The 11,565-nt window shown below is 54.2% G+C and overlaps 5 protein-coding genes across 6 annotated transcripts; all 5 read right to left on the bottom strand.

The window, feature by feature from the left end:
- Window position 1: 1 nt before the first annotated feature.
- Window positions 2–1,411, bottom strand: LSM04_004502 (uncharacterized protein; the record flags this gene model as incomplete). 2 transcript variants are annotated; one of them, XM_067329917.1, is made up of 2 exons in its annotated part: window positions 2–440; window positions 1,011–1,411. In XM_067329917.1, 2 exons carry the CDS (start codon window positions 1,409–1,411, stop codon window positions 2–4), a joined length of 840 nt encoding a protein of 279 aa, XP_067191178.1. The 2 variants fall into 2 exon arrangements, with proteins under 2 accessions (XP_067191178.1, XP_067191179.1); XM_067329918.1 differs by lacking the exon at window positions 2–440 and having other exon boundaries at window positions 1,089–1,117; window positions 1,156–1,411.
- An 8-nt stretch (window positions 1,412–1,419) lies between these two features.
- On the bottom strand, window positions 1,420–2,316 carry LSM04_001790 (uncharacterized protein; the record flags this gene model as incomplete). Its single annotated transcript, XM_067329916.1, has 1 exon — window positions 1,420–2,316. The coding sequence occupies one exon, from the start codon at window positions 2,314–2,316 to the stop codon at window positions 1,420–1,422; it is 897 nt and encodes a 298-aa protein (XP_067191114.1).
- A 1,204-nt stretch (window positions 2,317–3,520) lies between these two features.
- On the bottom strand, window positions 3,521–4,240 carry LSM04_008743 (uncharacterized protein; the record flags this gene model as incomplete). Its single annotated transcript, XM_067329915.1, has 1 exon — window positions 3,521–4,240. One exon carries the CDS (start codon window positions 4,238–4,240, stop codon window positions 3,521–3,523), a length of 720 nt encoding a protein of 239 aa, XP_067191300.1.
- Window position 4,241: 1 nt separating this feature from the next.
- On the bottom strand, window positions 4,242–4,693 carry LSM04_006929 (uncharacterized protein; the record flags this gene model as incomplete). Its single annotated transcript, XM_067329914.1, has 2 exons — window positions 4,242–4,629; window positions 4,674–4,693. The coding sequence occupies 2 exons, from the start codon at window positions 4,691–4,693 to the stop codon at window positions 4,242–4,244; spliced, it is 408 nt and encodes a 135-aa protein (XP_067191254.1).
- Window positions 4,694–4,696: 3 nt separating this feature from the next.
- LSM04_009140 (uncharacterized protein) lies at window positions 4,697–11,140 on the bottom strand (the record flags this gene model as incomplete). Its single annotated transcript, XM_067329913.1, has 2 exons — window positions 4,697–6,538; window positions 6,596–11,140. The coding sequence occupies 2 exons, from the start codon at window positions 11,138–11,140 to the stop codon at window positions 4,697–4,699; spliced, it is 6,387 nt and encodes a 2,128-aa protein (XP_067191314.1).
- Window positions 11,141–11,565: the final 425 nt, after the last annotated feature.

Raw genomic sequence — 11,565 nt, 5'->3', positions numbered from 1 at the left:
GTCACGCAGTATACCGGCTCACTTGCCAAAATCTCTGGATCCACAGGATGCTCCGCCCCTGTGCAGGTGGCAGGAACGTCGTGGGCACCTCCAGCTGACCGTCGCTATCACGCAACCCCAGAGCCTCACAGCGCTTACGGCGGAACGCCGCAGCCTCAGCAGCCAGCTTCTCGTTCTCTGCCTCCTTCTGTGCGAGGTCGTCAGCCAGCTTCTCGTTCACTGCTTCTTTCTGTGCGAGGTCGTCAGCCAGCTTCTCGTTCTCTGCCTCCTTCTGTGCGAGGTCGCCAGCCAGCTTCTCGTTCTCTGCTTCTTTCTGTGCGAGGTCGTCAGCCAGCTTCTCGTTCTCTGCCTCCTTCTGTGCGAGGTCGCCAGCCAGCTTCTCGTTCACTGCTTCTTTCTGTGCGAGGTCGTCAGCCAGCTTCTCGTTCTCTGCCTCCTTTCTGTGCGAGGTCGTCAGCCAGCTTCTCGTTCACTGCTTCCTTCTGTGCGAGGTCGTCAGCCAGCTTCTCGTTCCCTTCTGCCTTGTGCGAGGTCGTCAGCCAGCTTCTCGTTCACTGCCTCCTTTCTGTGCGAGGTCGTCAGCCAGCTTCTCGTTCACTGCTTCTTTCTGTGCGAGGTCGTCAGCCAGCTTCTCGTTCTCTGCCTCCTCTTTCTGTGCGAGGTCGTCAGCCAGCTTCTCGTTCTCTGCTTCTTTCTGTGCGAGGTCGTCAGCCAGCTTCTCGTTCTCTGCTTCTTTCTGTGCGAGGTCGTCAGCCAGCTTCTCTTTCTCTGCTTCTTTCTGTGCGAGGTCGTCAGCCAGCTTCTCGTTCTCTGCCTCCTTCTGTGCGAGGTCGTCAGCCAGCTTCTCTTCTCTGCCCCTTCTGTGCGAGGTCGTCAGCCAGCTTCTCGTTCACTGCTTCTTTCTGTGCGAGGTCGTCAGCCAGCTTCTCGTTCTCTGCCTCCTTCTGTGCGAGGTCGTCAGCCAGCTTCTCGTTCTCTGCTTCTTTCTGTGCGAGGTCGTCAGCCAGCACAGCTTCTCGTTCTCTGCTTCTTTCTGTGCGAGGTCGTCAGCCAGCTTCTCGTTCTCTGCCTCCTTCTGTGCGAGGTCGTCAGCCAGCTTCTCGTTCTCTGCTTCCTTCTGTGCGAGGTCGTCAGCCAGCTTGTCCTTGGCGGCACGCTCTGTATTCAGTTCTTCCAGAGTAACGGAGTATATGGGTTCTCTTAGTATCGCTTCAGGGTCAGTGGTGTTTTCAGGGAGGGAGCGCGGCAATTGTAGGTTTGCGCTGTGGCCCAAGTCCTGGTCCGAGAGTCGCTGTAGCTGCCGTGCCTCCCGTTGCGCACGGTGTGCAGCGAGTTCTGCCTCCTGTGCGACCAGTTTCGCTTCATAACCGGCACGCACATCATCCATGTCCTTGGCGTATTCCTCCTTCATTGCATCCATCATGTCACGTGTGGTGGTGCGAATTCCTCTCCCCTATCGTGTTCCTTCTGCACCTCGGCCTCGGCTGCAGCAAGCCTTGCCTCAAGGTCGTTAAGGCGATCCATTGCAGCATTATTGGACTGCTCCATGGCGGCAAGATCCTCCGCGAGCTTCTCGTTCTCTGCCTCCTTCTGTGCGAGGTCCCTGGCAAGGTTCTCATTTGCGCTAGACATGGCTTCTGCAGCGTCGCGCAGTTGCTGCAGCTCTTCAAGAGCCTTGTCGAGTCCATCCTTCTCACGATGGCGCTTGCCGTAGAGAGCCATGACATTGCGGAACGGGAACTCTGCTAGGCGCCGGTCAATCTCTTCTTTGGTGATGTCCGCGTCATGCGTGACGGCGAAGTCCACGTGCAAACTTCCGAGAGCAAACGTTGGCTGACCGATGGCTTCTGCATCCACGTGGCACGCTGCTGCGGCATCCGTCACAAATGCTTGCCGGAGCGCCTCCGGTTTCTCTTTTACCACAACGTCCCACTCATCGCCATCGAATACCTTCACATGCTGTGTCGTCACCTGATCATTCCCTCTTACGGGTGCAGCCCACCGCTCGTCATGTGCCTTGAGGTCCGCAATCTCAGCGTACCGAGAAGAGAGCAGTGCAGCGAGGGCAGCGTTCTCGCCCTCCAATGCCTTCAACTGCACGAGAACATCCGCAAGTTCGCCCTCAACCACGTCCATGTTTTCTGCGGCCACCTCTTCCATTTCAGCTGCACGATCCTCCAGCTCGCGGCAACGCCCACCGAATCGATCGACAGAGTCCTTCGCCTCCTGCTGCAGGGCATCATTCTGCGCCACCTTCTCAACAAGTTCTTCAGCAAGCTGTTCATTTGCAACACGCTGCTGGTTCAGCTCATCCATTGTCACGCAGTATACCGGCTCACTTGCCAAAATCTCTGGATCCACAGGATGCTCCGCCCCCTGTGCAGGTGGCAGGAACGTCGTGGGCACCTCCAGCTGACCGTCGCTATCACGCAACCCCAGAGCCTCACAGCGCTTACGGCGGAACGCCGCAGCCTCAGCAGCCACTTTCTCGTTCTCTGCCTCCTTCTGTGCGAGGTCGTCAGCCAGCTTCTCGTTCACTGCTTCTTTCTGTGCGAGGTCGTCAGCCAGCTTCTCGTTCTCTGCCTCCTTCTGTGCGAGGTCGCCAGCCAGCTTCTCGTTCTCTGCTTCTTTCTGTGCGAGGTCGTCAGCCAGCTTCTCGTTCTCTGCCTCCTTCTGTGCGAGGTCGCCAGCCAGCTTCGTTCGTTCTCTCTTCTTGTGCGAGGTCGTCAGCCAGCTTCTCGTTCTCTGCCTCCTTCTGTGCGAGGTCGTCAGCCAGCTTCTCTTTCTGTGCGAGGTCGTCAGCCAGCTTCTCGTTCACTGCTTCTTTCTGTGCGAGGTCGTCAGCCAGCTTCTCGTTCACTTGCCAGCCAGCTTCTCGTTCTCTGCTTCTTTCTGTGCGAGGTCGTCAGCCAGCTTCTCGTTCTCTGCTTCTTTCTGTGCGAGGTCGTCAGCCAGCTTCTCGTTCTCTGCCTCCTTCTGTGCGAGGTCGTCCAGCCAGCTTCTCGTTCACTGCCTCCTTTCTGTGCGAGGTCGTCAGCGCTTCTTTCTGTGCGAGGTCGTCAGCCAGCTTCTCGTTCTCTGCCTCCTTCTGTGCGAGGTCGCCAGCCAGCTTCTCGTTCACTGCCTCCTTCTGTGCGAGGTCGTCAGCCAGCTTCTCGTTCACTGCTTCTTTCTGTGCGAGGTCGTCAGCCAGCTTCTCGTTCTCTGCCTCCTTCTGTGCGAGGTCGCCAGCCAGCTTCTTCACTGCCTCCTTCTGTGCGAGGTCGTCAGCCAGCTTCTCGTTCTCTGCCTCCTTCTGTGCGAGGTCGTCAGCCAGCTTCTCGTTCTCTGCTTCTTTCTGTGCGAGGTCGTCAGCCAGCTTCTCGTTCTCTGCTTCTTTCTGTGCGAGGTCGTCAGCCAGCTTCTCGTTCTCTGCCTCCTTCTGTGCGAGGTCGTCAGCCAGCTTCTCGTTCTCTGCCTCCTTCTGTGCGAGGTCGTCAGCCAGCTTCTCTCTTCTTCTGCCTCCTTCTGTGCGAGGTCGTCAGCCAGCTTCCTCTCTCTTTTTTTTCGCTTCTTTCTGTGCGAGGTCGTCAGCCAGCTTCTCGTTCTCTGCTTCTTTCTGTGCGAGGTCGTCAGCCAGCTTCTCGTTCTCTGCTTCTTTCTGTGCGAGGTCGTCAGCCAGCTTCTCGTTCTCTGCCTCCTTCTGTGCGAGGTCGTCAGCCAGCTTCTCGTTCTCTGCTTCTTTCTGTGCGAGGTCGTCAGCCAGCTTCTCGTTCTCTGCCTCCTTCTGTGCGAGGTCGCCAGCCAGCTTCTCGTTCTCTGCTTCTTTCTGTGCGAGGTCGTCAGCCAGCTTCTCGTTCTCTGCTTCTTTCTGTGCGAGGTCGTCAGCCAGCTTCTCGTTCTCTGCCTCCTTCTGTGCGAGGTCGTCAGCCAGCTTCTCGTTCTCTGCTTCCTTCTGTGCGAGGTCGTCAGCCAGCTTGTCCTTGGCGGCACGCTCTGTATTCAGTTCTTCCAGAGTAACGGAGTATATGGGTTCTCTTAGTATCGCTTCAGGGTCAGTGGTGTTTTCAGGGAGGGAGCGCGGCAATTGTAGGTTTGCGCTGTGGCCCAAGTCCTGGTCCGAGAGTCGCTGTAGCTGCCGTGCCTCCCGTTGCGCACGGTGTGCAGCGAGTTCTGCCTCCTGTGCGACCAGTTTCGCTTCATAACCGGCACGCACATCATCCATGTCCTTGGCGTATTCCTCCTTCATTGCATCCATCATGTCACGTGTGGTGGTGCGAATTCTCTCCCCTATCGTGTTCCTTCTGCACCTCGGCCTCGGCTGCAGCAAGCCTTGCCTCAAGGTCGTTAAGGCGATCCATTGCAGCATTATTGGACTGCTCCATGGCGGCAAGATCCTCCGCGAGCTTCTCGTTCTCTGCCTCCTTCTGTGCGAGGTCCCTGGCAAGGTTCTCATTTGCGCTAGACATGGCTTCTGCAGCGTCGCGCAGTTGCTGCAGCTCTTCAAGAGCCTTGTCGAGTCCATCCTTCTCACGATGGCGCTTGCCGTAGAGAGCCATGACATTGCGGAACGGGAACTCTGCTAGGCGCCGGTCAATCTCTTCTTTGGTGATGTCCGCGTCATGCGTGACGGCGAAGTCCACGTGCAAACTTCCGAGAGCAAACGTTGGCTGACCGATGGCTTCTGCATCCACGTGGCACGCTGCTGCGGCATCCGTCACAAATGCTTGCCGGAGCGCCTCCGGTTTCTCTTTACCACAACGTCCCACTCATCGCCATCGAATACCTTCACATGCTGTGTCGTCACCTGATCATTCCCTCTTACGGGTGCAGCCCACCGCTCGTCATGTGCCTTGAGGTCCGCAATCTCAGCGTACCGAGAAGAGAGCAGTGCAGCGAGGGCAGCGTTCTCGCCCTCCAATGCCTTCAACTGCACGAGAACATCCGCAAGTTCGCCCTCAACCACGTCCATGTTTTCTGCGGCCACCTCTTCCATTTCAGCTGCACGATCCTCCAGCTCGCGGCAACGCCCACCGAATCGATCGACAGAGTCCTTCGCCTCCTGCTGCAGGGCATCATTCTGCGCCACCTTCTCAACAAGTTCTTCAGCAAGCTGTTCATTTGCAACACGCTGCTGGTTCAGCTCATCCATTGTCACGCAGTATACCGGCTCACTTGCCAAAATCTCTGGATCCACAGGATGCTCCGCCCCCTGTGCAGGTGGCAGGAACGTCGTGGGCACCTCCAGCTGACCGTCGCTATCACGCAACCCCAGAGCCTCACAGCGCTTACGGCGGAACGCCGCAGCCTCAGCAGCCAGCTTCTCGTTCTCTGCCTCCTTCTGTGCGAGGTCGTCAGCCAGCTTCTCGTTCACTGCTTCTTTCTGTGCGAGGTCGTCAGCCAGCTTCTCGTTCTCTGCCTCCTTCTGTGCGAGGTCGCCAGCCAGCTTCTCGTTCTCTGCTTCTTTCTGTGCGAGGTCGTCAGCCAGCTTCTCGTTCTCTGCCTCCTTCTGTGCGAGGTCGCCAGCCAGCTTCTCGTTCTCTGCTTCTTTCTGTGCGAGGTCGTCAGCCAGCTTCTCGTTCTCTGCCTCCTTCTGTGCGAGGTCGTCAGCCAGCTTCTCGTTCACTGCCTCCTTCTGTGCGAGGTCGTCAGCCAGCTTCTCGTTCTCTGCTTCTTTCTGTGCGAGGTCGTCAGCCAGCTTCTCGTTCACTGCTTCTTTCTGTGCGAGGTCGTCAGCCAGCTTCTCGTTCTCTGCCTCCTTCTGTGCGAGGTCGCCAGCCAGCTTCTCGTTCTCTGCTTCTTTCTGTGCGAGGTCGTCAGCCAGCTTCTCGTTCTCTGCCTCCTTCTGTGCGAGGTCGCCAGCCAGCTTCTCGTTCACTGCCTCCTTCTGTGCGAGGTCGTCAGCCAGCTTCTCGTTCTCTGCCTCCTTCTGTGCGAGGTCGTCAGCCAGCTTCTCGTTCACTGCCTCCTTCTGTGCGAGGTCGTCAGCCAGCTTCTCGTTCACTGCTTCTTTCTGTGCGAGGTCGTCAGCCAGCTTCTCGTTCACTGCTTCTTTCTGTGCGAGGTCGTCAGCCAGCTTCTCGTTCTCTGCTTCTTTCTGTGCGAGGTCGCCAGCCAGCTTCTCGTTCACTGCTTCTTTCTGTGCGAGGTCGCCAGCCAGCTTCTCGTTCTCTGCTTCTTTCTGTGCGAGGTCGTCAGCCAGCTTCTCGTTCTCTGCCTCCTTCTGTGCGAGGTCGCCAGCCAGCTTCTCGTTCTCTGCTTCTTTCTGTGCGAGGTCGTCAGCCAGCTTCTCGTTCTCTGCTTCTTTCTGTGCGAGGTCGTCAGCCAGCTTCTCGTTCTCTGCCTCCTTCTGTGCGAGGTCGTCAGCCAGCTTCTCGTTCTCTGCTTCTTTCTGTGCGAGGTCGTCAGCCAGCTTCTCGTTCTCTGCCTCCTTCTGTGCGAGGTCGTCAGCCAGCTTCTCGTTCTCTGCCTCCTTCTGTGCGAGGTCGTCAGCCAGCTTCTCTTTCTCTGCCTCCTTCTGTGCGAGGTCGTCAGCCAGCTTCTCTTTCTCTGCCTCCTTCTGTGCAGGTCGTCAGCCAGCTTCTTTTGCCTCCTTGTGCGAGGTCTCTTTCTCTGCCTCCTTCTGTGCGAGGTCGTCAGCCAGCTTCTCGTTCTCTGCCTCCTTCTGTGCGAGGTCGTCAGCCAGCTTCTCGTTCTCTGCTTCCTTCTGTGCGAGGTCGCCAGCCAGCTTGTCCTTGGCGGCACGCTCTGTATTCAGTTCTTCCAGAGTAACGGAGTATATGGGTTCTCTTAGTATCGCTTCAGGGTCAGTGGTGTTTTCAGGGAGGGAGCGCGGCAATTGTAGGTTTGCGCTGTGGCCCAAGTCCTGGTCCGAGAGTCGCTGTAGCTGCCGTGCCTCCCGTTGCGCACGGTGTGCAGCGAGTTCTGCCTCCTGTGCGACCAGTTTCGCTTCATAACCGGCACGCACATCATCCATGTCCTTGGCGTATTCCTCCTTCATTGCATCCATCATGTCACGTGTGGTGGTGCGAATTCTCTCCCCCCTATCGTGTTCCTTCTGCACCTCGGCCTCGGCTGCAGCAAGCCTTGCCTCAAGGTCGTTAAGGCGATCCATTGCAGCATTATTGGACTGCTCCATGGCGGCAAGATCCTCCGCGAGCTTCTCGTTCTCTGCCTCCTTCTGTGCGAGGTCGTCAGCCAGCTTCTCGTTCTCTGCCTCCTTCTGTGCGAGGTCGTCAGCCAGCTTCTCGTTCTCTGCTTCTTTTTGTGCGAGGTCGTCAGCCAGCTTCTCTTTCTCTGCCTCCTTCTGTGCGAGGTCGTCAGCCAGCTTCTCGTTCTCTGCCTCCTTCTGTGCGAGGTCGTCAGCCAGCTTCTCGTTCTCTGCCTCCTTCTGTGCGAGGTCGTCAGCCAGCTTCTCGTTCTCTGCTTCTTTCTGTGCGAGGTCGTCAGCCAGCTTCTCGTTCACTGCTTCTTTCTGTGCGAGGTCGTCAGCCAGCTTCTCGTTCTCTGCTTCTTTCTGTGCGAGGTCGTCAGCCAGCTTCTCGTTCACTGCTTCTTTCTGTGCGAGGTCGTCAGCCAGCTTCTCGTTCTCTGCCTCCTTCTGTGCGAGGTCGTCAGCCAGCTTCTCGTTCTCTGCCTCCTTCTGTGCGAGGTCGTCAGCCAGCTTCTTCTGCCTCCTTCTGTGCGAGGTCGTCAGCCTCGTTCGCTTCTTTTTCTGTGCGAGGTCGTCAGCCAGCTTCTCGTTCTCTGCTTCTTTCTGTGCGAGGTCGTCAGCCAGCTTCTCGTTCACTGCTTCTTTCTGTGCGAGGTCGCCAGCCAGCTTCTCGTTCTCTGCTTCTTTCTGTGCGAGGTCGTCAGCCAGCTTGTCCTTGGCGGCACGCTCTGTATTCAGTTCTTCCAGAGTAACGGAGTATATGGGTTCTCTTAGTATCGCTTCAGGGTCAGTGGTGTTTTCAGGGAGGGAGCGCGGCAATTGTAGGTTTGCGCTGTGGCCCAAGTCCTGGTCCGAGAGTCGCTGTAGCTGCCGTGCCTCCCGTTGCGCACGGTGTGCAGCGAGTTCTGCCTCCTGTGCGACCAGTTTCGCTTCATAACCGGCACGCACATCATCCATGTCCTTGGCGTATTCCTCCTTCATTGCATCCATCATGTCACGTGTGGTGGTGCGAATTCTCTCCCCCCTATCGTGTTCCTTCTGCACCTCGGCCTCGGCTGCAGCAAGCCTTGCCTCAAGGTCGTTAAGGCGATCCATTGCAGCATTATTGGACTGCTCCATGGCGGCAAGATCCTCCGCGAGCTTCTCGTTCTCTGCCTCCTTCTGTGCGAGGTCCCTGGCAAGGTTCTCATTTGCGCTAGACATGGCTTCTGCAGCGTCGCGCAGTTGCTGCAGCTCTTCAAGAGCCTTGTCGAGTCCATCCTTCTCACGATGGCGCTTGCCGTAGAGAGCCATGACATTGCGGAACGGGAACTCTGCTAGGCGCCGGTCAATCTCTTCTTTGGTGATGTCCGCGTCATGCGTGACGGCGAAGTCCACGTGCAAACTTCCGAGAGCAAACGTTGGCTGACCGATGGCTTCTGCATCCACGTGGCACGCTGCTGCGGCATCCGTCACAAATGCTTGCCGGAGCGCCTCCGGTTTCTCTTTTACCACAACGTCCCACTCATCGCCATCGAATACCTTCACATGCTGTGTCGTCACCTGATCATTCCCTCTTACGGGTGCAGCCCACCGCTCGTCATGTGCCTTGAGGTCCGCAATCTCAGCGTCCCGAGAAGAGAGCAGTGCAGCGAGGGCAGCGTTCTCGCCCTCCAATGCCTTCAACTGCACGAGAACATCCGCAAGTTCGCCCTCAACCACGTCCATGTTTTCTGCGGCCACCTCTTCCATTTCAGCTGCACGATCCTCCAGCTCGCGGCAACGCCCACCGAATCGATCGACAGAGTCCTTCGCCTCCTGCTGCAGGGCATCATTCTGCGCCACCTTCTCAACAAGTTCTTCAGCAAGCTGTTCATTTGCAACACGCTGCTGGTTCAGCTCATCCATTGTCACGCAGTATACCGGCTCACTTGCCAAAATCTCTGGATCCACAGGATGCTCCGCCCCCTGTGCAGGTGGCAGGAACGTCGTGGGCACCTCCAGCTGACCGTCGCTATCACGCAACCCCAGAGCCTCACAGCGCTTACGGCGGAATATTCTAATTTCCGGGTTTGTCTTGTTGGTTTCTTCCATTGTGTCTTCTAGTTGCTGAAGTAGTGCATTGTTTTTTTGTTGTAATTCTTGAATTTTATTTTTGGCGTTTGTTTCGTTGTTCTTGTGCTCATTTTCGGTTTGGTTTTCTTTGGCTTTTTTATCGTTTAATATCTGCTTGAGTTCGTCACAGTTGCGTTTCGCTTTGTTTAACTCATTTTCTAAATGGTGTGCGCGTTCCTTTTCATCGGTATACTCCTGTAGTGTGATACAGTAGAGGGGTCCATCGTCTGAATCGTTGTTTTCGAGATTACGCTGTGTACGTGTGTGTTGTATATTTGCGTGATGTAGCTTAAATGAGTGAAGTTCGCCTTCAAGTCGGTCTGCTAATTCGCGTAGTTTGGCGTTGACACTGTTGAGACGTTCAATTTCTGCGTCGAGGTCAGCATTCTTATTTTTTAGGTATTCCCTTTCCCGCTGAGTTTCAGCAGTTTGCTTCCTGAACTCCGCAGTAGATTTTGCAAGTGTATATTGAAGTGAACGATTTTCGCTGTGCATTTTGTCAATGAGCATGAGCATATCGCCAATCTCACTCTCGTATGCGTCTTTATCCGATGATGAACTTAACGCCGAAAGTTGTTCAATAAACTCCTTAAACCGCATGCCAGCATGCTTGCTCTCGTCGATACCCAATGCACGACAAACCTCTTCAATTGCTAGATCGAGTCCTTTCTTTGGTTCCTCAGCATTGCGATGGAGATTTTCGAGTAGCAAGAAGGGGTAAGCCGACAGACGGGCATCAACTTGGCTTTTCGTTACATTGGATGGATGGTAGACGTCAAAAGTTGCTACAAGTCCTGTTTGTGAAGGCTCAAAACATACGTCGCTCACACTTTCCAGTGGAGCGTGAAGACAGTGGACTACATCTATTATCAATGTTGAGAGCAGCTCTTCAGGCTTTTTGTTGACAAGCACATCTGCCTTGGGCCAGGTGAAGGTTACGCTATGCCTCGTCGTGAGACCCTTACCTGATTGCTGCCGTTTTTGATTGGGGTTCCAATTCCAATGCGCCATTCCCACCACTTCATCCCGCAGCTGCTTCACTTCCGGAAGAGTCGCGCTCTTCGGTGTGTGGAATGTCTCAAACGTAGGAGAGGCCTTGGCAATTTTAATCACAATATCTTGATACAATTCCATTCGAGATTCAATTTCATCGCTAAAAGCTTGCAGAGTACGCAGTTCTGCCATCGTACCCAAAAACTCTTCACTGGAGCGATTGAGTTCTTGTAGTAATTCTGCACGAAGAGGTTTTACTTCTTCCTCAATGGAGGCCGCTTCTGATGCCGTCATGACGCAAACAGAGGTTTCCGTCTCTACAGGCATAACCTTTATTAATGAGGATGCGAGAATAGTCTCTTCCAAAACACCGCTTTGCTTAAAGCACGTAACAGTTGGATCATTATCAGTTGAGGTTCTCAGTCGCTGGAGTTCGTCCTTTAGGTCTTTTGTTTTGGAGCGGCATTCTTTTAAGTCACGTAAACATTTTGCCATTTCATCTGTGAGACCACGTCCAGGCTGCAACCATGACTCTTTAACACTGCTTTTTCTACTTCTATAACTTTTATCACTGCTGGTATTAGTATTAGGAGATGGGTCCCGATCACTCGTACGTTCTTCCGCGTCCAACAAACGATATCCGGCCACTTTCATGCGATTGTTCAAACGATGTAGTTCCTCTAGGATAGCTTCAATGGCGTTGTTTCTGATATTGTTCCTGCCACTACTACTACTCCCTGAAGTACTCCACGAATCAGGTTTCCAAGAGCGGACCACACAGGTGTGTTCATTTTCTTTGTGCTCTTGTATTGTACCAAGAGTCCAACTCCACCCACTGGCGTTATCACAGCCCAACCGTTCATATGCTACAACAGCGCCTTTGGGGAAAAGTTTGCATTCGTTCCGGAATAATGACGTCATAAGGTTACACAAACTATGACGGGTAGACGTAGGAATATATATATATATATATATATATATATATATATATATATATATATATCGTTAAATATGATTACAGAATATTATATTTCTTTCTTTCCTTATCTTTCTCTGAAAACCACTCAGTTTTTCTCTACTCCCTCGTTCTCTTGTTCGATGTATGTATCTCTGTTAGGCGAGATACTTCAAGGAAATCCACAAGTTGATCGGGAAGTAGAGGGACAATGGAAGAAAACAAACAAACAATTATACGAAACGAATATTCTCCTCTTTTTATATACACCACTTACTAACGACAATGATGTGACAACTATGCGACGCGTTTTCCGAAACAAAAAAATATAGATATGATCAATATGTACAAATAGTAATTTGCACCGAGCGTACGCAGTTGTCGTGTTCTA

The sequence above is a fragment of the Trypanosoma melophagium genome, assembly GCF_022059095.1.
Source record: "Trypanosoma melophagium isolate St. Kilda chromosome Unknown ctg24segment1, whole genome shotgun sequence".
Taxonomy (NCBI): domain Eukaryota; phylum Euglenozoa; class Kinetoplastea; order Trypanosomatida; family Trypanosomatidae; genus Trypanosoma; species Trypanosoma melophagium.
The sequence above is the reverse complement of the archived record's forward strand: the minus strand, read 5'-3'. Positions and strand labels throughout refer to the sequence as shown.